The following is a 22,203-nucleotide window of genomic DNA, read 5'->3' as shown; positions in this document are numbered from 1 at the left end:
CCACTGTTGAACTAGATGATGTCCTGATGAATGTCAGATGTTGTGTCGATATCTCTCATGCTTTATGACAATGAGTCCGACTGTCAGTCAAAGCAAGGTGTTTGCCAGGGGAATAATCCTGTTCTAAATAAATGCTTGCACTTTGTCCATTTTGCCAGCAGAGGGCAGCATCATATAAACTGATGTCACTGAGCAGGCTTTACTGGTTGAGAATTCACTTGTTGTTGCTGATTAAAAAAAAAGAAAACAGCTTCTGTTTGTTGTTTCCTGAATTTGTTAAATAATTACTTGTGCTCAAACATGTGTTCACAGCCTGCAGACTCTGTTTTCTTTAACCTTTTTTTCCATTTTATTTCATGCTTTTTACATGTCAGCCACTTCATCCTCCTCTCTCTGCTCTTTCAGTCACATTTAGACAAAAGCTGATAGCACGTTATAGATTTAAAATCCAGTCTGAGGGTGGAAAATGTAACTTGTATCAGTATCCGTTGAACAGAGAATAGGAGCTGCGGTTTATTTCGTGCCACAGATGCTCTGAGCCTTTTTCAAACCCGCCGTCGAGGAAGTGAGACCCAGCAGGACACACAGGCCTTCCATCGCATTGACCCCCCACCTGAGTCTGAAGACCACACTCTGAGAGGCAGATAGAAAGAAACGTGGTTGTTCGGTTCCATCTTCCTTTCCCGTTTCTCTCCTTCTCGCTCACATGTCACACACACACACACACACACACACACACACACACACACTCACACACACACCTCAAGAGAAGAAATATTGTGACACTGATCAATAGCTCATCATCTTTTTCATATCTGAAAATGAGCTCAATATGAAAGCAAACCGAGATATGTTTACGTACAGTGCAGCAGGCGTACACACACACACACACACACACACACACACACACACACACACACACACACACACACACACACACACACACACGAGTACTGAACACACGCACGCACCTTCGCTCACTCAGGCTGTAATTATCTCAATCCATCTTGTCTCCCTCTCTCTCTCTTTCGCTCCATAAGTACCAATTTGTATTCTATTACAGACATCCACAGTGTGTGTGTGTGTACGCCCACAGGCTGCTGTGTGTACATATGGCTGGAGCCATTAGTATGTTACTCCACGTGTCTATCACACATGAATAAAACATGACAAGCCCAACAATGACACACACACACACACACACACACACACACACAGGAAGAATCAAGCTTCACACATTACCCTGGTACCCGCCATGTGTAAATCAAGTCATAACATATAATTGTGTGTGTGTGTGTGTGTGTGTGTGTGTGTGTGTGTTAATGTGTGTGATATTCAAATGAGTACTTTCCTGTGTGTTCAGTGGGATTAAATCAATATGTGTGTCTCTGAAACACAATCACTCTGTTTTTCTGACACTGTTAATAATCTCTGCTGATTTAAATACATTATCTCTGAATTTCATCCATTCTTCATAACATGACAAAGGCTGCGGCGTAAAGAGCAAAGATTACTTTCAATAATCAATCTGTAAAACTGATTAGTTGCACGACAGTCTCATTATGAGATAGATTAAAATTGCAAATCAAAGTGTCCCTGAGATCAAGACGAAGAAGATGCTTCAAAATGCACAATTTGATCATCTAAAGAACCTGACCCAAAGTTTAACGTAAAGAATAAACCAAAAAAGGAAAAGCAGCATTTTTTACTCTCTTTGTAAAGCTTGGATGAGTACATCTTTGACATTTGCGTTCTTAATGAACTTTTATGACAATGACTATGATTTGAGACATCAACTATAAGGCAGTCAAGGAGAAAATCTTTAGTCATTTAAGAAATTGGTGAAAAATGTTAGTGTATAGCACTTAACACTCAGTAAAGCTTACAGCATGATAAACTAATGAAATCAGCAGATTAAAAATATTCATCTGGTTGTGCCACAGGTTAAAAATGTCCACTAGTCATGGCCATTCAGAACTGTACATAACTTTTCAGGGCGACACGTCTGTTTTTTTGAGGGGCTTCATCTTCTGTTTATCCTCTGCATGTCCATCAACGTCTGTGCTAAACGTCAGAGCAAATCGACTGAGCGTTGTAGAGAAGTAGCTATAACCAACAAACCAACATTGCCATCCATCCATCCAAAATTCAATAATCTGTGTGAAAATAAAGTGCACTTTCATTCCCTCTTTTCTTGTAAATTGAAGCAGAGCTAAAATGTCACCAGAGAATCTGGTTCAGATATGAACTTTGGTTAATTCTTCTTGCAGCAGGAAATCTTTTGCATGTTTGAATGTGTGGTGACAGAAATCTGGTTGAAAACTTGATTTACTTAAAAACTATTTCTGTGTTTTTCAACTGCCGTGGAGTCACTTTAGGTCACTGGATTGATGTCATTGTATCGTCCTCAAATAGTGAACTTAGCCAAATGTAAAATGTAGTTAAGTAAAAGAAATTCCCTGAACAGCAAAGTCCCCCTTTAAGTGTATTGACCTCTGGCTGATATCTGTTTTCTACTGCAATGAAAGGAAATACAGTATCAGCCCTATTGTTCATTCATACAGTGCAGGCTGTGCGTGTGTGTGTGTGAGCACTGCAGTCTGTTTTGCATCTATCAATATTCCAGAGTTGATGTCGGCCTTGTGCAATCTGGAGCGATTGGTGACCTTTTGATTTCATCCTCATTTTCTGCCTCTATCTCCAGTTTCACTGATGCCCTTTTGCTCCTCCCGTCTGTCCTTCGCTCCCTCTGAATCTCCTCTCTCTTTAATTTCTCAACATGTTTTTTTCTTCTTCCAGCACTTTCTCTCTCACCCCGTCTTTAAAATGTCTTTAAATAATTCCCAATTAAACCTCTAGTCTCTGTATCTCCTTTGTTTGCTCTCTCTCCCCTCCTCATTCTCCCTCTCGTCTACTGCTGGTTTTAAAAAAAAAAAAAAAAAGTCAAATCAGACACTGCAGTGGTATCTCTCTCTCTCTCTCTCTCTCTCTCTCTCTCTCTCTCTCTCTCTCTCTCTCTTTGTAATCTGCTGCATCATATGGATCACTGGGACATCAGGTGGTTTGCGTCCGCCCTCTGACATCTCATGTCACAGAGCTCGTTCACACACCTGCCTCCTGGGAGCCAAAGTGCCCCAGGAAAGGACACTGTGTGTGTGTGTGTGTGTGTGTGTGTGTGTTGAAGTAGCTGTGCTCTTCCTGTACCTTTCTCCTTTAACTCAATGTGGCATCCAGATAAGTAATGCTGCTACATGTTTCAAGAACAGCTACATTTGGGACTTAGCTGTCCTCTAATAAAACCAAACCTCAGTGGTAATTCGGTGACTATAAGCTGCTTTTGGCTGCTTGAATGCTTTTTTTTTTTTGTTGTTCTCTGACTCTAATCATAAACATCTGTGAAAGCGCTGCGTCTGAATCCTGATCGTTGAGCAAGTATCAGCATTTCTAGAAGTAATCTTTTAATCTCTGTTTTAATTGCAATCCTCGTTTTAACCTTTCTCTTGACACACACGTTGTCTGACCGTGCTCTATCTGTCACTCGTGATTTTAAACTGTTGTTAACACATTGTTTATTTTAAATGTCTGTTTTCGCAGAGACCGACCCCGCCTCTCGCCCCGGCCCTGGAGGAGGACGAGGCAGACAAAAGTTGTGGCCCCACGGGATTCTGGGAGGCCCTGACACCCTGCAACGGCTGCCACAACCTGGGCTTCTCCAGCCTATCACAGGTACACAAACACAACCACACACACACACAGAAATATATACAGTAAATACACAGCCTGAATTCTGCCTGCAAGTACTGGACCACTCTCACATCAATTACATATTTTCATTATATTACATGTATAAAGTGCATACTGTGTTGTTTGTACAGTATGCACTTTATGCACTTTATGGAACAAATATTCATCGAATCAATCCATTATCACCATAGGAGTTTGTCACATGCTGTGGAATAATGCATCAATGCATCACATACACACACACGCTGCTTCACTACAGTGAAATTACAGAACTGAGTTATTACCATTGTACTTGATGAACTTCTGCTGGTTACCGTGGGAACGCTTTGAATGAGTCGTCACCAGAGAGACCAGCTCTCCCGACTGCTCTGCATACTTCCCGTCTGTGCCCGTCTCTTTCTTTCTCTTTGCTTATTCTGTCTGTATTTTCTTTTTTTTTTCTTTTTTTTCATCGTCATATTCTCTCTCTCTATAATCAGAAATAATCTCCTTATCTTTCCACTTCTGAAGCTTCTTCCCTTTTATGAGAACCACTTGCTTCATGAACCCTGAATGGAAATAATTCAACTGAAACATCTGATACACAGAGATCACATAGAGGATAATCATCCCTGTGGGGGAAACATTAACACAGCAGCAGAAGAAAACACAGAGGAATGAAAAGGTGACAACCTTGTGATGCATTTTCATGCAAAACAACATTTATCGAGTTGAAACGCGGGGTCAAATCTCCTATACATCTGCATTACAGATAGAACATGTGTTAGCCTATAGGGATAATGATGATTCTTCCTCCTTCCACTGAATTCATTCAAAACAGACACACAGAATGAAAACGCTTAAATGGGACACAACAGATAGGTTTTATGCATTCCCATATAATGGAGTGATTCATACACCCTTCCACATATTTAAAAAGATCAATATGTAACTTGAAATGGGTACTGCAGTCCAAATTGAAAACATTGGACAGGCTGGTTGCCATGTGGAGGACACTGAAGCTTCAGTGTTTGGTCTCTTCTTTGGTCTTGAAACCTTTCTGCGTTCTATCCTCTCTCCATTTTGCAAAAGCATCTCAAATATTGATCCTAGTTTCAACACTTTTCTGCCCGTGGAGCTCATTCGAAAAAACGCTGATGGTAGAATCAGTTCAGTCTGAACCAGTTTGCTTGTCGGCTACCGTCGCTGCAACACCTGTTGGTTTGTCGTGATAACTGGTCTCCTATCTGGCTAACCGAGGGGTGTCCAAACGGGCGGTGTGGGGGTGCCTTCAAACTGCCTAGTGCTGATGGTAAAGCAGAGGGTCCTTAAAGTGTGTCTTTAAGGGCCGAGTCTGAAGTTCCATTCAACAAACCCGAAGGGGAATAAAGCTCACTTTAAAAGTGATCATCCTGGTGAATTGTTTGATTTCACAGACTATTACTTCAATCAAACAGCTTTGAAGCAACTCCACAGTCATGAGGGAAGCAGAAGAACATCGCAACAGCTTTTCTTTCGTATTTGCCTTAAGGTGGAAAAAAAAAACATTTCTTATCAGAGAAAATTTTGTTCCAGTCAACCTAGAATCACTACTTTCATACTCGACTAAACAAACTGATCTATAAAGTTTGACGCGGCATAGATTGTACGACTTATAGTTCCTCTGATACGTTTTATCTTTCAATGAATGTGTGCCAAGTATCCTGTTGTACCTTTCAACCCAAAATCAGGAAGAGGAAGCAGAATCCAGGTTCTCCTCTGCTATCTAGAATACCTGCTCGACCTTTTTGTCCTCCTTCCTTCCTCCTTCCTTCTCCTTTCCTCCAAGCCCTCCATGCTGCGTATAGAAGTGTGGTTAATTGTGTGCGGTTGAGAACGCTTAGCAGCGAGTTGCTTGCTGGCTCACACTGCAGGACATCTGACATTTACAACACAACGACCCCGTGTGTTATACAATGGCAGCCTGCCTGCCTGCCTGGCATGCTGCCTGGAGATGTTTGCACCTGGATGTGTGTGTGTGTGTGTGTGTGTGTGTTACACTAATGTGTTGGTGCAAAATAAAAAAAGGGACCTTTGTGCATGTTGGCGTAATTGTGAACACGAGGGTATACAGAGCATATTGTTAGTTTGTGTGTTCAAATGTCTGAACTTAGTGTGGCACCATTTTGAATGAGCGTAGGAGGGCTGTGTGTGTGTGTGTGTGTGTGTGTGTGTGTGTGTGTGTGGGTTTTATAGAGGAGGATGAAATAGAGGAAACAAGGAAAGAGAGACTGAGTTGTTATTACATAATTAAGTTAGCACCATGCTAATTAGCTCGGCATGATTGAGAGTAAACAGAGTCGACATAAAGAGAGGCGCCGGTTCGTCTCATTTGAGGATGAACAAACAAAGTGAAGCTCTTCTTCTCCAAACATTTTTCATCTCATCTTTTCTTGTCATTACCCCACATGAGCTCTCACATTAGAACAACAACTTGTTGTTTTAGATTAGCTCGAGAAAAAAAAAACAGAGCATCGCGTTGTTTATGTTTGTGTACGCGTGCATTCATGACGTGTGCGTGCGCCATACGTGCTGCATAAGGAAGCTTCCCTTGTTTTGGATTTCTTTGCCAGTCACACGTTTCCTCCCACCATTGCCATGTGCACGCCAACTGATGCCCGGTAGTGTGTGTGTGTGTGTGTGTGTGTGTGTGTGTGTGTGTGTGTGTGTGTGTGTGTGTGTGGAGGAGGATTCCTCTGTGACGTCGACTTTAACAACGCAGTTCATACCTCACATGCTCAGAAGGTTGAAGCAAAATATAGAGAATGAAAAAAAGAGAGAAATATAGCGAACGAACGCGAGGACAGTATTCAGGTAGAGAGGTTCTGCAGGGTTGCCAGGCAACCTAGAGATTCACGTGATATCAGGCGTGGGATGGCCACCTTTTACAAGTCACAGGTGCGTCAGAGAGTCAGCGCAGAGACACGTTCACACACGCGTCAGAGCTTCACGTGCCTCTCACTTCTCCACCTTTCCTTCTTCCTTCCTGTGTTTCCTACCTCATCTCTCTTTTTTTTTTCCCTCATACTTCTTCATTTGATTTTCTCATTCTGCTGCCCCCCCCCCCCCCCCCCCCCCTCCTCCTCCTCTCCACAGTGGCTGCTGACCTTTAATGTTTTCAGCTGAGGGAGTTTAAGGGAGTTGAGGTGGGGTGAGTCTGTTTCTGTGTCTGTGCCCTGGTTGAGGTTAAGATCAGAAACCCAGGAGGGCTCTTGAAGATGTTAGGGGACTTCAAAGGGAGGTATTTCTGAGAGGACGGGGATTGTGTGGAGACTTTCATAAGGCTTTGATAGAAGACTTTGTGTGCTCTGTAGGTGAGTGAGCTCTAAAAAAAAGGGCAGTGTACCATTTAGGAGTTTTCAAAGTGAAAAACTTTTTTTTTTTTTAATTAAAAGTTCTTAATTTGAATAGTTCAGTGTTCACCTCTGACCCTGTCACCGGTTCCTTCAGCACCCTAACCCCCGAAACACAACAAACTGCGATGCACTCTGAGAACAAGCAATATTTGTTTCTGCAATTTGAGCTCCCACAGCTCTTCTGTTGGATCAAACAACACGGGCCAGCCTTCACTCCCCACACACATCAGACCCACCCATGAACCTGTCGCTGGTTCACCTATTTTCCTTCCTTACTGACCACCAGGGTAGACCAGGGTCCTCCTTTCGGGTTCCTTACTTGTGTAGTATGTACTCTCAGATGTTCTAAATTGTAGAATTCAAATGATGAAAGTAAACTCATGGTGTAAAATCCAAAAATGTCTGTGGCATGATCTTGTCCCTGGACACACTCAGTAATTCACTCACAAGCAAACAAACAGTAAAAGTTCCTTCTCTGGCTGAGTTAAACATCTTTGGGAAATTGATGGCGTCCTCGGCTGTTTGACTACGCTCTCTGAGTTTCTGCATAAATGTCACATCAGCTGTATCTATGGTGGAGTTTGAGCGCTTATTCAACCTTCAATATCTCTGTAAAAAAAAGAAGTGCATTTGGGAGCCACAACTTGCTGCAGACAATTTTTTACTACCCCCCAAAACAAATGTATTTCAGAAACAAGAGCCAATCATCTTCATGCTGTGCCGTTGGCACATCAGCAAGGTGTGCGTCTGTGTGTGTGTGTTTACTCAAGGCTGCTGTGATGATGGGAACGGTAAGCATCCTCTAAAACAATTCCCCCTATCCCGATTGAGATATAAAAAGCCGAGAAGCCGTAAAAGTAATAAATAGGAAGTACTCTGAGCTGCCACTAAAAGTACCGCCTGGTCTATGAAGAACGAGGAAAAGTCACTCAGCAAAACAAGTGGGACACAGAGTGCCCGGCTTATATCTTTTATTTTACTGTTTTTTTCGAGAGCATCAAAGAAAAAAAATCTAATTGGCGGAAACTGAGATATGGAAAGGCAATTTGTTGAGCAAATGTCTGTACTTGAAGTGTGTTTTATTACTTTCCGGCTGATCTGAAGCATTCAATCTCAGATACAGATGAAGTAAAGCCAAGTGTCTTTTTGCTGACTTATTTTTTACTGTATAAAGTATATGGATGGAAAGCTTTATGCTTTAAAAATGAATGTTAACTTAAAAAAAACGACTTGAAAAGTAGAGTGAAGATGGATGAACAAACATCATGGTTCAGGACTTTGACATATTAGAAGTTGGATCAGAACAGGACAGAAACAGTGTCTTTATGGGCTGGGTTTGCTAAAATAACTTGCCTGATACACATTAAAACAAAGCATTGTAAATTAGTGTTTGGTCCAGCTTGTACATCAGGAAGTGTGCAAAGAATTCAGAATGAATAAAAGGTCTTTAAACTGTAATTGTTATTTGTACAACATGAGTCAGTTCTGTACATCGAGTGTTTCCATGCAGCTCACTCGTACTCGAGCAGCCTCTCGGGGTGGTTCTCCCCCACACTTCTCAAGCTCTCAGTTCAACACGGTAAAAACTTTGGTCACACGGCATCTCGCTCTGGCTGCCGGCCGTGTCCGTTGGGATTAAGCGCGGAGGCAGGAGGAGCCGCGGCGTGAGCTCTGCTCCGTGCAGCAGCAGTCACAGCGAATGTGAAGGGGGTTCTTTTCTGAGGAGACACTGTCGCTGTCCCGTGGGTGGCTCAGCTAGCTGATTTTCTGTGGGATTAGCCAGCCATGGAGTGAAATCCAATTCTGCAAGGCGATCCCCCTGTCCACCCTGCACTTCCCTCGCTCTATTTCACTCTTTGCCCTCGCACTCTTATCTCACCTTTTTGGACACCACATTTCTCATCTCCTACTTGAACCTCTTTACAGCAAAGCAGAGGTGTCCCTGGATGACCTCTGACTGAGGGCATCAACTCCAGGAAACGAGAGTCTTGCTCACCTTCCTTCCCTCTTTTCTTAGTATAGTGCTTGGATTTGTTACCATCCTGTCTATACTTAGAAGGAAGTCTACTGTATGTTCACAACTCAACAGCTGAAGGAGCTCAACAGGCGTCTTGGGCAGACAGATTAGTCGTTGATTCTCAATAAAAATCCAGTTTTTGCTTTCTGTGTCTCAGCAGCTCTGTTCTATCATGACTGGATGTCCCTCTTGGTCCCTCCCTCACTGAAGGCCTCAGAGGGTCCATTGTCCTTTCTGCTGTCCACCCCTCCCTTTTTCTTTCTAATCAAATAGCATCCATGAGGAAATTCCAGCAAATTATAGCCTCCATTCATATCTGATGGCCTCTGAACTCAGAGTGCAGAGAACGAGGCAGCGGCTTGGTACAGTGGAGGGTTAAGCCGAGACAGAGAGAGGAAGAGCGAGTCACAGGATTTAGGATCCCTCGGACGTGACTGGAGCAGCGGCACATTTCCTATTTGGGTTATCAGCCCGCGCACACACGCCAACACAAAAACATATAGAGTGCACACACAGATGTACGCACATAAGCTCTCACATGATCACACACTGCGAGTGAAGCAACGCCACACAGATATAATCACACACCGTAACATACAATCCTTTGGTCACATGTGCAGCCGGCGTCACACAAATACACCCTGAAAGGTTTAATCTGGCCTCCGCAGTCGGACGGGAGCTGCATACGACCTGCTAATTAGTGGCCGGAGGAGGCCTCTGTTTGTCTGCTCGCTTCCTGCTCGGCTCAGACACAAGTTTCTCTGTGTCCCTATCTCTGCGTGGAGATAGAGAGGGGAGGGAGGCAGGGTGGAGGGAGGGAGGGGAAATGAATGAAGACGGAGTGTGTTTGTTTGTTGGAGGGAACTTGCTCGGATGCGACCCCAGGAAGCGTTTTCTCTGCCACTCTGTAAAAGCCGTCTGACTCCTTCAAAGGCCGCGGGACGAAGAGAAAGATTCACCAAACTATCAGGTAGCCAAACCTGCCGTGACACCACAAGGATTTATTTTTTCTTCTATGTTTGCTCGCTGGCGTCGTGAAGGGACTGGAGGTTAAGTGATAATTTTTTGGGTTCGTGCTGTCCTGTTCAAGATTGAGTAGCAAAGTCGTTTTTTCCCACAAATTCTAACCTTGTTGCTTGCTTCAGTTTGCCTTTTTTTTCTCCTTCTTCTTATGGGGAAAAAAAATCAAACACTTTTGCCTGAACTTTACTCACATTTTCGGAGTGCCATTCCCATGCTTGTGTGTCTTAGAAAGTCCCTGCACTCCCACTTCCTCTGCTTCCTCTTCCTCAGTACTAAACTCAATTCCTCTTCCCGCTCTGTCTCGTGCTCGTCTCCTCTGGATTCCCTGTCACAAACTCCAGAGTAAGTCGGATCCTGGTGTCCTATGATCCACCTGTGTTTATCTCTCTCTCTCTCTCTCTCTCTCTCTCTCTTTCTCTGTCTTTGTGACGGCTTTTGTTACCTCCTGTCAGCTCAAGCCTCTTCTTTTTCTCCTTCTGTTTCCTGCTAAAATGATGGGATGGAAGCTGCAGATTTGAAGGAAGGTATAATGATAAGATGATATACATGTAGAAGTGAAATAGAGAGAGAGAGAGAGAGAGAGAGAGAGAGAGAGAGAAATAAGAGGCAGGAGTAGGGATAAAGGGTAGGGAAGAACCAACAGAGCACTTAGTGGGAGAATGAGAAATGAAATGAAAGTACACATTAAGGCTGCTTCCTCATATCCCTGCCCTTTTAATAATAATTCCAGGCACATTTCTTAACCATTCTCTGCTTCCTAACTCATTCCCCCAGTATTCATTCTCCCTGCAGACACTACAGATCTCTCTTTCCTGAGCTGCAGTCCTTAGAGTGCTTTCTTCTCTCCTTCTATTAATGATGCTACTGTACCTGTGGCGTTTTAGATTCCTCTCTTCCGAATGTCATTGTTAATTCATGTCGACAACGTGGTAATTACTGTTAACACTGGAGCCTCATTCTCTCAGCTCTCTTTCATCAGAAACATCAGATGTTTTATATTCAAATCAGGACTGAGTTTCATCATTTATCCTGCCACCCCCAGTTGAAAAAAAAAAAAAAAAATCCCTCTTTGACTCGTCCCTGTATCCGTTTAAATCTGCTTTTACTTAAAGTCATTTTGAAACTTTATCTTGATTTCTCTCGGAGGAACTGCACCCTCTCCCAGCTTCGTGCAATGAAGCAATCTGATGCATTTCCTGCCCGTCACAAATACAGTATGTCAACATCCGTACAAGCAACTCGATTACTCGGAAAACTCAGTTTGTGCAGGAAATTGAAGAGCAGATTTAACTTAAAATCTTGTTTAACATGCAGTCACTTTGAGGCTACTTTTTGATTGTGTGCTGCATGAAACTACTGTGTGATTTGATACAAACCCCATGTCTTCTATATTCAACTTATATGCAACAGCAAACACATTTTCTAAAGCTTAGCCCCAAGAATCAGGTTTTCTAAAAGCTGCCACCTCAGATGTAGAAAATGAAGCCACTGGCTGGCTCAAAAAAACAAAGGAATCCCTCATTTACAAGCAGAAACAAACCTGTTTATAGCCTGGTTCACAAAGCTGTTTTGGTCTACTTAGCTCATTTTTTTTGTTGGTAAAAACTACACAGAGGGGATTTCTTTTAACGCATCTGTTTTGATTTTATCAAGGCTAATAGTTAAGCATAACTTTGCATAATTTGGGGAAAAGACTTAGTTATCCAACAGGTGGGCGTGTTGTAACTGTTTGCCCGGAGGCTGTCGGCTCACCTCACCTCAGCTCCTTCTCTATTTCTGCTTCTAGATAGATTTTAAACTTAAGACGGAGGTAGCATTTCCAATACGCCGAATGACAACAATGGGATTCAAAATGCTGAGACTACGTCCAGGTTTGACAGAGTTAACATAAATGTTTTGGGTAGGGAAAGATTGTGTTATCAGCCATACATTTAAAGCGTGCATAATGACTTTAACTGTGAGAGGACGGGCTTATTTTACCAGCATTAAGCCCAAAGCATGATTTTCATGACCTCGGATGACTTAGTGTCGCATAAACATAACCATCTGCAGCACTCTGGAGGCGGAGCCTGATTTTCAAGGTCCTATGGTCAATAACAATCCTTACTTCCCTGTCTTCACATACTGCTTCATGCACATGCATTCATGTATGAGGCTGATTCAAAAGCCATTCATATGTACAGGAAACGGGAAAAATCCGCCTGCAAATCAGGTTTTTCCCTTCCCCGTTCTCCCCGTAGTTAATGGTGTGTAAGAAATCAGGTCACAGCAGAGAGACTGTAAATAAGCTCCCTAAACACGTAAACACAGTGTACCAGTTGCAGTTTTCTGCTCCGTCTGCAACACTAAATATGGTTAAGACTTTAAAATGAGTATGAGGCTGATTAATCGGCCCTTTAATCAGAGCTGTCAGAGGAGTTTAGATTTCAGATTCGAGTTTTCATGGCCCTGAAAGGAGCAGCTTCATCAGAGTGCTCTCAGCTTTCCGTTTTTTTTTTCCTCTCTCTGAGAGTGAAATGTGCAGCTAACGGTGCTGTCACGTCAAATCAGTGTCAGCTGAGACCACGCCACCTGCAGAGTGCAGACATAAAAGATTGACCAGCTCTCCGTTAGCTTGTAATGGCGGCCTAATTGAGTGCTAATGGATTTTTAAAAAAAATTAAAAAAAGGAAGGAGGGGCGGGGAAGAGAAAGGAAGGGTTTAGATTTAATAAAGTGCTGTGTGGAAAAAAAGAAAAGTCTCAGATCGAGTGTAGAGGTTTGTAAGTGAGAGAAATCATCATGGGACTGATTGCTCTGTCAGCCGGCATGATTAATGCTTGTTGAGTGTGCACAGTGCATGATTGATGGCCTGGTGCAGTCTGGGTAATGTAGTAGCAGACGATGACAGAAAGAGTAATGGCTGCCGAACGAGGAGAAGGAGAAGGCGGCGGAAGAAAAAGAGAGTTGTTGAGCGCCGTTCAGAAGAAGGGTAGCCACTAACCCACAAGTTTATCGCCATGGTGACACATTAACCACTGATCCCATTAGAGAGGGTATAACCATGGGCCTGTTGCCAAGTGACTCCTCAGAAATGATGATGGAGTGTTGCGTTGTGGGAAATATTCAGACCTCCAGAGGACAGGGTTTTGTCTGTTTTTGGGTGAAATGATGCTCAGCCCTGTAACCTTCCCGCTTCACATCACTCCCTCTTGTTTTTCATTCTTTCTGAGCACGCAGCTGCTGCAGAGATAAAGGGACCTGTTGGTTCCTTCGGGAGCTCAACCTTTTCACTAACGCTGCAGCAACGTGCAATCTGAAAATTCTCCTCAAACACCTAGAGAGAACTCGTAACATAAAGGTCCCAAAGAAGCATTTCCCCTCACATGTTACTCACCATTTTCTCACCTCCAAATGAAGAACTTCTGACAGAATGCTGCTCGTCTCTTAGGTTGAAAAAGAAAAAGAAATCACTGATGGATTTCACTTAGTATGCAAATTACAATTAAGACACTTGGCAGACGGTCTAATCACAGAGACTTATTAAAAAAAAGCCTCACAAACAAAAAGTGCAACGACATTGATTAAGAGAGTAAAGGAAGAACTTACTCCCTATTTACATTCCTATAACGTACGTACCATTTGGTGAGAGTTAGTTTGTAGTTATGTTGAGACCAAAATGAGCCCTTTCCCCATTTCTGCTTCAAGCAATCACAACTTGTGAGCAAAACATGTTATCAGTTGACCAAGCCACAGAGCTACAAGACAGACCATCACGTGAAGTAAATATAAACACAGACACATACTTACTTACCTCTTTTTTCTGTTTTCTATTATTATTCTATTCTATTATGAGGCTGTTTAATGCACTTCAGATCTGCATATAAACACGACAGTACATAAACAAGAGAAGAAGAGAAGAACACAGTTACATCCTCACATAAGTTGCTAATTAGTAATTGATATAAAAAAATAAAAATCACAAACTATTCTTGAGCTGCTCAGTCAAGTTAACACGATGGTCGTTGTTTTGACTTTGAACTCTGTTGCTGTTCTTTTCTGTTTGCAGGATTTCTTTTGCTCTGTCTCTCAGAAGTTGTTTTTGACCTCATTTGAAAGTTCTTTCCCACCATGTGATAAAAAGCCTGAAGCTATCTCACCATCAAAGGAATGATTTGAACAACACCTCATTCACCAGTTAGAGAATCAACACACCGAAATAAAGCCATTTCATCTCATACTTTAAGCTTCAAGTGTATGAACAGAACTGAAACGTGTCGGAGGCTTTGTTTCCCTTCCCTTTAGACGTTTCATGTAGCAGCACATTTGTCAAATAAAGCCCGTAAATCTTCAAATGAAGGACTCATTTTCCCAATTGCAGCGATTTCACTGGAGTCTAGTGCTCAGCAAAGGCAGTTGGACACGTGAGAGCAAAAAGGAAAATCAACACAAGATTGCTCCGTCTTATCCTAAATCTTTGCCAGTCTTGACAATTTGATAGCAGACGGATGCAAAATACTTCAGATTGCTTTTCTTTTCTTTTCTTTTCTTTTCTTTTTTGGTGCTGTAAGAAAAGCTTCAACTAAAATCACGTTAATCACAGATGAACAAAACCCCCAAAAGTCCTGAAGGGACCCTGAAGTGACTGGACGATAAACTCTTGAGGAATAAAAAAAAGAAGGAAGAATAGTTTTAATGTTTTCCGACCGTCTGTTTGTTTCAGTGTTTGCTTTGAACATCGGCCCAAATCTTTCTTGATAATCCAGCTGTGTGATCGAGGTTGAACTTGAGCTGAACTGAGAGATTACTGAGCTGATGCTGAGCTGTTTTGAAAAAAAAACAAAAAAACAAAACGTTTTTTTATGATGCACCTGAAGGTGAAGTCAAAGATGGACGTCTTTGGCCCTGGTTGACACTGTTTACCACACAGCTAGACACCCACATAGAGGATCTTTGTTCCTCTCTTTTAGCTCTTAACAGCGCGCGCTCACAGTCTTTCATACTTCACATTAAAGTATCAAAATAACCTTGTCTTTGGTCCAACACTCTGAATGTAGACTGAGTTAAAGGGCTCTATGCTTTGCTTTCCAAACATGATTCATTACCATAATACATCATTTATGGGTCTCTTGGACTGGAAAATAGGCCAGCGTGGCTGCAGTCCTGATTGAATAATGTAATTAGTGTAATGTTTGTGTTTAGCCCGTTGAATGTAACACTGCTGCTACTCCTGGTTGGTTGTCGCTCCACTCTAACAGTAACTGGCTCACTTGGACTGTTTTTTACAAATGACCCTCTAATTTCTCCCGTTTCTCTTTCTGTCCCTCTCCCAGAATTCAAAGCACTCCGCAGAGATCGTCACGTCCCCGTCTCTGGATGTCTTCCTGCCAGAGGACGAGGAAAACCCGTACGAGTCGGTGACCACAGCCGTCACGCGCAAACCCTGCTCGCTCGATATCAACCAGCGGCTCAACGCCTGCCCTCGCAACGGTAGGAGAAAACAGACAACTACGCTTTTGTTTTCAAGCGCCACGTTCGGTTCTTAATTGGAGGCACTGCAGTCCTAATCCAGTAGGGAAAAAAAAGAAAAAACCTTTCCAATGGTAATGATATAGGTAGCAGTGCAGAGTTTGTGATCGTCACTGCTAGTGCTTTCACTTTCTGTTTTCTACCTCTTACAGTCTCCCCCCCCCCCCCACACACACTTTTTTAACTTTATTTTTGAGTAAACATTGGAGCATATGGTGCCCTCCAATGAGTTCATTTTAACTGCGTTCACAAGCAGGACTCCATATGATCATCCCTCTGTTTGTGTTCATCACGACTTGAACCACCTGAGTGGTGAACATATTGCCCGTCCAAAGTTTTCACAAGTTTTAAAGCAATATGCTAGCGTGGAAACATGTGGGTGAGAGTGAGAGCAGAATATTTTCGGAAACATACATTGCTGAATTCGTGCCTATAGTGTAGAAATAAAATCTCTGGCAGGTTTGTATCCTGCTCGTTAACTCTGCTTTTGGGCTTGCAGTCGGTTTAAGGCCACATTGGCTGCTGCTACCATCCAAACCTCCGACCTGAATGTAGACAGTCAAGTTGCCTTAATATTATTTTTATCTGAATAAAACATTACACTCCAGAAAAGCAGGGCAAATATTTACTACTCACTTCTTCCCCTCTTCCCAAAAAAGTTATTTCAATCCACGGCATCCAAACCCCCCTTCAGACCTTTTTTTTTTTTTTTTTTTTGTCAGGTTAGGATTTCTGCGAGTTTTCAGACGATTCTGTTTTTCTGTGTCTCATCATTTGTTCGGTCTGCTGCGTTTTTTTTTTCCCTTCGACACCCACGACAATAAACACCCACAAACGTGCTCTTCCCTTTTTCACTCGGCTCCCATAGCCGTGCTACACACTGCACGTTGTCAGGGCAACTGCATCACTGCCTGGTGAGTCACCTGTATGTTGCCATAGAAACTGTCTTGCTAGTGACACTCACTCCACCGCCAACAACACCAACAGAAGCAAAGAGAGGCCACTGTTGAGGCATGTTTTTGTGTGTGCGTTCACGCGTCTCGTCCCACATTGGGCTGTTGCATCTCTACTGTGATTGGCTGAAGGACACAGGAGAGATGAACTGTCAATTCAGTGTGTGTGTGTGTGTGTGTGTGTGTGTGTGTGTGTGTGTGTGAAATGGGAGGTTTCCTGTTTTATATCAAAGTGTCTTTTGGAGGAAAATTGCTCGACTGACGTAAGTGAGCGGTGTGGGAGTTCTGTTTGTTCTGATTTCTTCAGACCCTGTTACCTGGCCAAATGAGAGAGAGAGACATAATGAAAGAGAAATGTGGAGAAGAGTGAGCAAGATGTCAACACACAATGTGGGAGAGTAAAAGAGACCGCAGAAGTCAGAAAAGACAAAAGTTGGGGAGAACCATATCTATATATATTAAAGTGCAGAATGTGTAGGAATCCAGAATGCTGTGCAGGCAGAAGAAACTGTCTTAATGCAGATATGTCGAGAGAAAAAAAGGTGTGAAAAAGTCTGGGACAGCGAGCAGGCGGATTGCACATCCAGTCGACAGTGTTGGAGGGTCATCTCGGGCTAAGCTGCCAACATGACTGTGAATCTGTGACGCAGCAGGAGGGAAAATCCTGGATTTCTGCTTTGAGTCCACTCACATGTTGAGCTAATTGGACATGGGTGTGAGGAAGGATATGATGATGAGCCGAAGAGGAAAAGAGACTAGCAGAGAGAGAGAGAGAGAGGGAGAGAAGAGAGAGAGACTTGGTGCATTACACTGCAAAAAATGATCTTTTTAGATGTGACAGCTGGTTTGTTAGGGAGTCTTCAAAATCTCCCCCTTGGTAAATGCAAGTTGGATGAGATAAACCCTTTTTTCCTGATGCAGTCCAGCTTCTTTTAATATCTTTTTTCATGTTCTGATGCTATCGTCTTTGTTCAAAATGAACTTAAACTAGTCTTTGGATGTGGCAGTAAAGGCTGTAGTCATCACATAGAGTAGCACCACATCGACATCCTGCTGTGCAGACAACGTGCCGTATCAAAAAGTAATATAAAAGTAGAATTTGGAACAATCATTTCTGAAAGCTAGTTAGGGAAATGGAAAATAAATTGACCACAACAGGCTGATGGAAATGAAAATTTTGCTTGAATGAAAATGAAAAGCAATAATTTCATCCTGAATTGTCTAACAAATAAGACCATGAAGTAACATAAACAAGCTTTCATTTCTTTCTGAAGAGAAGTGTGATTTGTCTTTGCTGGTCTTGTTGGCTTTAATTTAAAGGTGCTAAAATGTTAAAATTGTCCGTCAACACTTCTGTCTTCTGTGTGTGCTGTGTTGTTTCACACCAGCCGTCTCCATTTAATGCTTCATTAATGTGTTACGTAATATTTGACTTCAGCTCTTGATGTCCCCGTTACCACGATCTTGAGTTTTCATGCAAATATCCTGCTGCTGTCATGACTTCAGAGGCACACGTTGATAATTAATATTTACATTGCAGATTGTTTTTTTGTGTACAAATTGATACAGTAGTGGTTAATAAAGAATATTTAAAGGAGCAGTATGTAACTCTGACACCTAGTGTTTGGAATTAGTACTGCAGTCCAAATTCAAAACATTGGAGAGAGCTGTCTCGCCCCGCCCCGTCCTCCCTAGAGTCGATATGCACACAGGTTGTCATGTTGGGGACACTGAAGCTTCAGTGTTTAGCCAGCTCTGCATCGGTCTGCATTGTTTTTAGTTAACATAGCATGTTTCTTTAATGTCTGATGATATAGTGAGCTCATCGTTTCATTCAGTAAATATCTTGCATAGGGGTTTTGTTTCACAAGATTAGTAGGTGAACAGGGTAATAAAAATAGACAGAAAATGGACCTTTGTTGATATTTAGTAACCTGTGCCCATGGGTTTTTCTGTCCTCTCATGATTTTTATATCAAGCATCAGCTGAATATCCCGAGGCTAGCGAAGACAATGTGATCAAATTAAAGATAACAGGATTAAAAAAAAGGTAATGGGTACAACATTCAAATCAAAACTCCAGGGGTCAAACAGAGGTTCTCATTTGTGATGAACTCCTACAGAGTTTTTCTGGAGCCTGATGGGTCTCAGAGGTAAAATGAAGTGTTATTGATGGCAGATGGAGGGTAGAGTCACACCATATGGATTCCATTTTAAACTCGCCTCACTTTACCTTAATGTTGGTTTTGCCCACATCTAAGTTTTTACCGCTGCATGAATGTTAAACTCACCTTAGCAGGATTCGCCTCCCGATTTCAGAAAAAAGAAACTTTTTAATAAGTGTTAAGTGAAAGGATTTGTGGCGCTTGGTACTTTTTTACAGTGCATGTCCTGCCTGATATCCACCTGTCTTGTTCTGCTGGCCAGTTGTGTGCAGCTGTGTGATGCTGCAGTCTCCACAGCAGCTCTGCGGAGCCTCGAACAATCAGGGCGGCTCTACCAAAAACCCATCTGGTGACTGTCACTCAGCCCGGCTGCTGCAGGAACATCAGGGGGCTGTTCTCTGTGAAAGCACAACCAAACACTTTCTTACTTTATCATGTTACATCCTCTTCAAAATCCCTTCCCTCTTTGTTCTCTTTTCATTTCACCTTTTTTTCTTTTGTTCTCCTTTAGCTGTTGTTGGACATTTTTCACGATCTATGAGAAACATCATCACACTTTTGTCTCTTTAGCATTCATGAAAAGATCACATAACGTTCCCGTGTGGTGCAAAGCATCCCATCACACCGCATGTCCTCTGTCACTTCTGACAGTGAATAAATGGAATTCTGCCCTTTATGATGCAAAGCACCCTGAGCACAGACGTGTGTGCATAATCCCACCACTCAAAAACTCATTTGAACATTAAATCAGGATTATACTTCATATTAGATGGATTCCTTTCTGCTAGAACGCCATTTGTTACAAATGAAGGAGCCCATCTCTGCTGCAGCACATCCACATCGTATGTGTCACGTGCATGTGTTGTTTCTGCATGAGTGAAGATAATGACTAAACCTTTTACTTAAACTCTTAGAAGCGGAGGTGAAGGTTCATGTTTTAGCTTTAAAAGCAAGCGTAGGGGCCCCAGTAGTCCGGTGGTTTGTGTGCGTGCTCCATGTAAGAAAGGCTCTACTCCTCCAAGAGGGCGGCCCCGGGTTTGAATCCGACCTGTGGCCTCTACCCGCATTTCAGTCCCCACTCTCGCCCCCCAATTTCTGGCTCTATCCACTGTCCTATCTCTAAAGGCATAACCCCTGCCCCCCTCTACCCCCCAAAGAGGGATTTTCTGTCTTTACAGCAGACATATAACTTGTCTGAGTGGAAAAAAACATAGACACATAAGAACCTAAAACTATAAGTGCAGTTTCAAAGAAGGCAGCAAGAAAGCTGGAAGTGAAGGCAGCACATCTTTCCTGAAACTTTATATATAAGAAAGCTTTGTGTGCAAGACGAGCAGACAGATTTAAACATGAGCCTGCAAAGATTGAACGATGGCTACTCCCAAAACTCCAGCACCTGCCTTCTGTAAAACATTTCCTCCAGGTCTTTCTGACTTTCTTGGGGCTCTTGAATAATCCCTCAGTTGTTGTGAGGGCCTCCGTCCTCGGTTTTACAAGTCCTCCATGTGTGGGTGACCCACTCGTCCTGACACTCTCACTGTCAGCAGGATCACAAGCATCAGGATCCGCAGACTCCTCACAGGCTCCACTTCGGTTCCCTGGTGACCTCAGAGTTGTTGTTGTTCAGACGCAGGATCTTTTTGAGGACATGTCAAAGACTTCAGTTGTTCAGTAGTTTCTGCTGTGAGATTTAATTCTGACTGTGGGAGACAATGTGCTGTTGATGTGATACAGAATCAGATTCAAAATCATACCACAATAAGATTGAACCACAGGATCGCTGTGCAGACGGCCAGAATGAAACCATAAAGCACTGAGGATAAAAACTGTGATAGTGGAGACATGAAGACGGGCGTTTTGGTGCGGTGAAGAGGGACCTCGCAACCTCCAGTCACGTATGGAGCAGACGGAAGGCGCGGAGCGTTGCCAAGCATTTAAAGCGAAAGCGTTTCTTCTCTGCTATCGACCGACTCCTCCCGAGATAAACACACACTTTGTCTTCAAATGGTAAACAAGCTGCTGCCGACGTGTACAACAGGAAAACACATATAAGACTTTATCTCAGGAAGCTTTCCTTTATCTTTCTAGGTCAACACACAGGTTCAGTCTACTTAGACTTTCCAGTTTTACAAACATGCTTTACTTTTTCAGAGTGTTTCTCTGGATACTTGTCTTCCTTTAACTCGGGATTTGTTGCATTTTTGAATTGTGAAGGAATTTCCAAAACGGTTGAATCGTATAAATATGTCTGTTCTCACAACACTTTGCCTAAATTTAGTTCCTTCATGCTCACTTTTACGTTCCTGGAGCTCTGATGGAAACTATGTTGTGTTACCCTTTTGTTCTGAATATGCACAAAGTCCAATTCAGATGGTAAATATTAAATATGTACTGCCAATCAACATCTTAGCTGTAATTAACTGCCATTCATGATCTGTTAGAAAAAACACCCTTTGACACATCAGGTTAGGAGTATGGGCCACCTGTTCAGTTTATCAATAAAGGCCTCTGTCTCTTGTGTCTCACTCTCACTCCTGTATGATCTTCCCCCCCTCGAGGTGGATAAAAGTCTGATGTTACTGCGTCTCGCCCTATTTCTCCCACTTAATCTCAGAGTGTCTGGGGGCAGCGAGTAGACTCCAGGACTCTGCTGTTATAATGGTTGAGGCTCATTGACTTGTTGAAGGAGACGCAGCAGAGAGAGAGGGTCTTCCTCTTAAGAGGAAATCGATGTTTGAACATGCTTTAATGTCTTTACACTCTTTTTTTTCCATTAGTTGTATAACTCTGTTTAACCTGATATGTCTTTTAAAGTATTAGTGTTTGGACTCATGATACGATTTGATGCAATACGATCCATGATACAATTATATTAAGATAACTGATATCTGATCACGTCAACATTTAGAAAATGCCCCTACAGTGTTTATTTATTTCTTCAGTGTCATTTGGTGTCAGCATCACCTCTTATCACTGTCCGTCCTTGAACTTCTCTTCGCTGCTGTCCTACATCATCCCACTGTCTTCTTCTTCTTCTTTTATCCTGCTGTCAACTTCTTCTATGGCCGATTACGTTCAATGTCCCCTCGTTCATGTGATAAGCGCCACCATGTGGAGTCATGAAGTCGTCGTTCAGTGAGTCAAATTGGCAGGAAACGTTTTTTACAGCGCTGTATTTAATATAATAATAATAATTGGATTAAACGAGTCAGGTAAATGATTTATTGCTGTATCAACCCTCTATAAAGAAGTCTAACATATGTACAAGAATATAAGTCGTCTGGTATTCTATATTTATTATTATTTTTTTATTTTTTTTGCTCGTCTCTCTTGTCTCTCTGCCCAAAGCCCAACATTTCCTCCTGCAGATGTGTCTTTAATAATACATAGTGTATTTTTCTTACAAGCCTGGCGACGTAGA

At 42.5% G+C, this 22,203-nt stretch overlaps 1 protein-coding gene across 4 annotated transcripts in view; it reads left to right on the top strand.

Annotated features, from left to right (window-relative positions):
* The window catches only part of anks1b (ankyrin repeat and sterile alpha motif domain containing 1B), a 192,489-nt gene that overhangs the window by 83,053 nt on the left and 87,233 nt on the right, over positions 1-22,203 (top strand). For all 4 annotated transcript variants that reach the window (XM_065951463.1, XM_065951465.1, XM_065951462.1 and 1 more), the window contains exons 10-11: positions 3,595-3,726; positions 15,470-15,626. In XM_065951463.1, the coding sequence (XP_065807535.1) occupies positions 3,595-3,726; positions 15,470-15,626 (289 nt within the window). The remainder of the gene's footprint in view (positions 1-3,594; positions 3,727-15,469; positions 15,627-22,203) is intronic.

The sequence above is a fragment of the Labrus bergylta genome, chromosome 23 (assembly GCF_963930695.1).
Source record: "Labrus bergylta chromosome 23, fLabBer1.1, whole genome shotgun sequence".
Taxonomy (NCBI): domain Eukaryota; kingdom Metazoa; phylum Chordata; class Actinopteri; order Labriformes; family Labridae; genus Labrus; species Labrus bergylta.
Note: the sequence above shows the minus strand (reverse complement) of the source record. Positions and strands in the feature narration are given on the sequence as shown.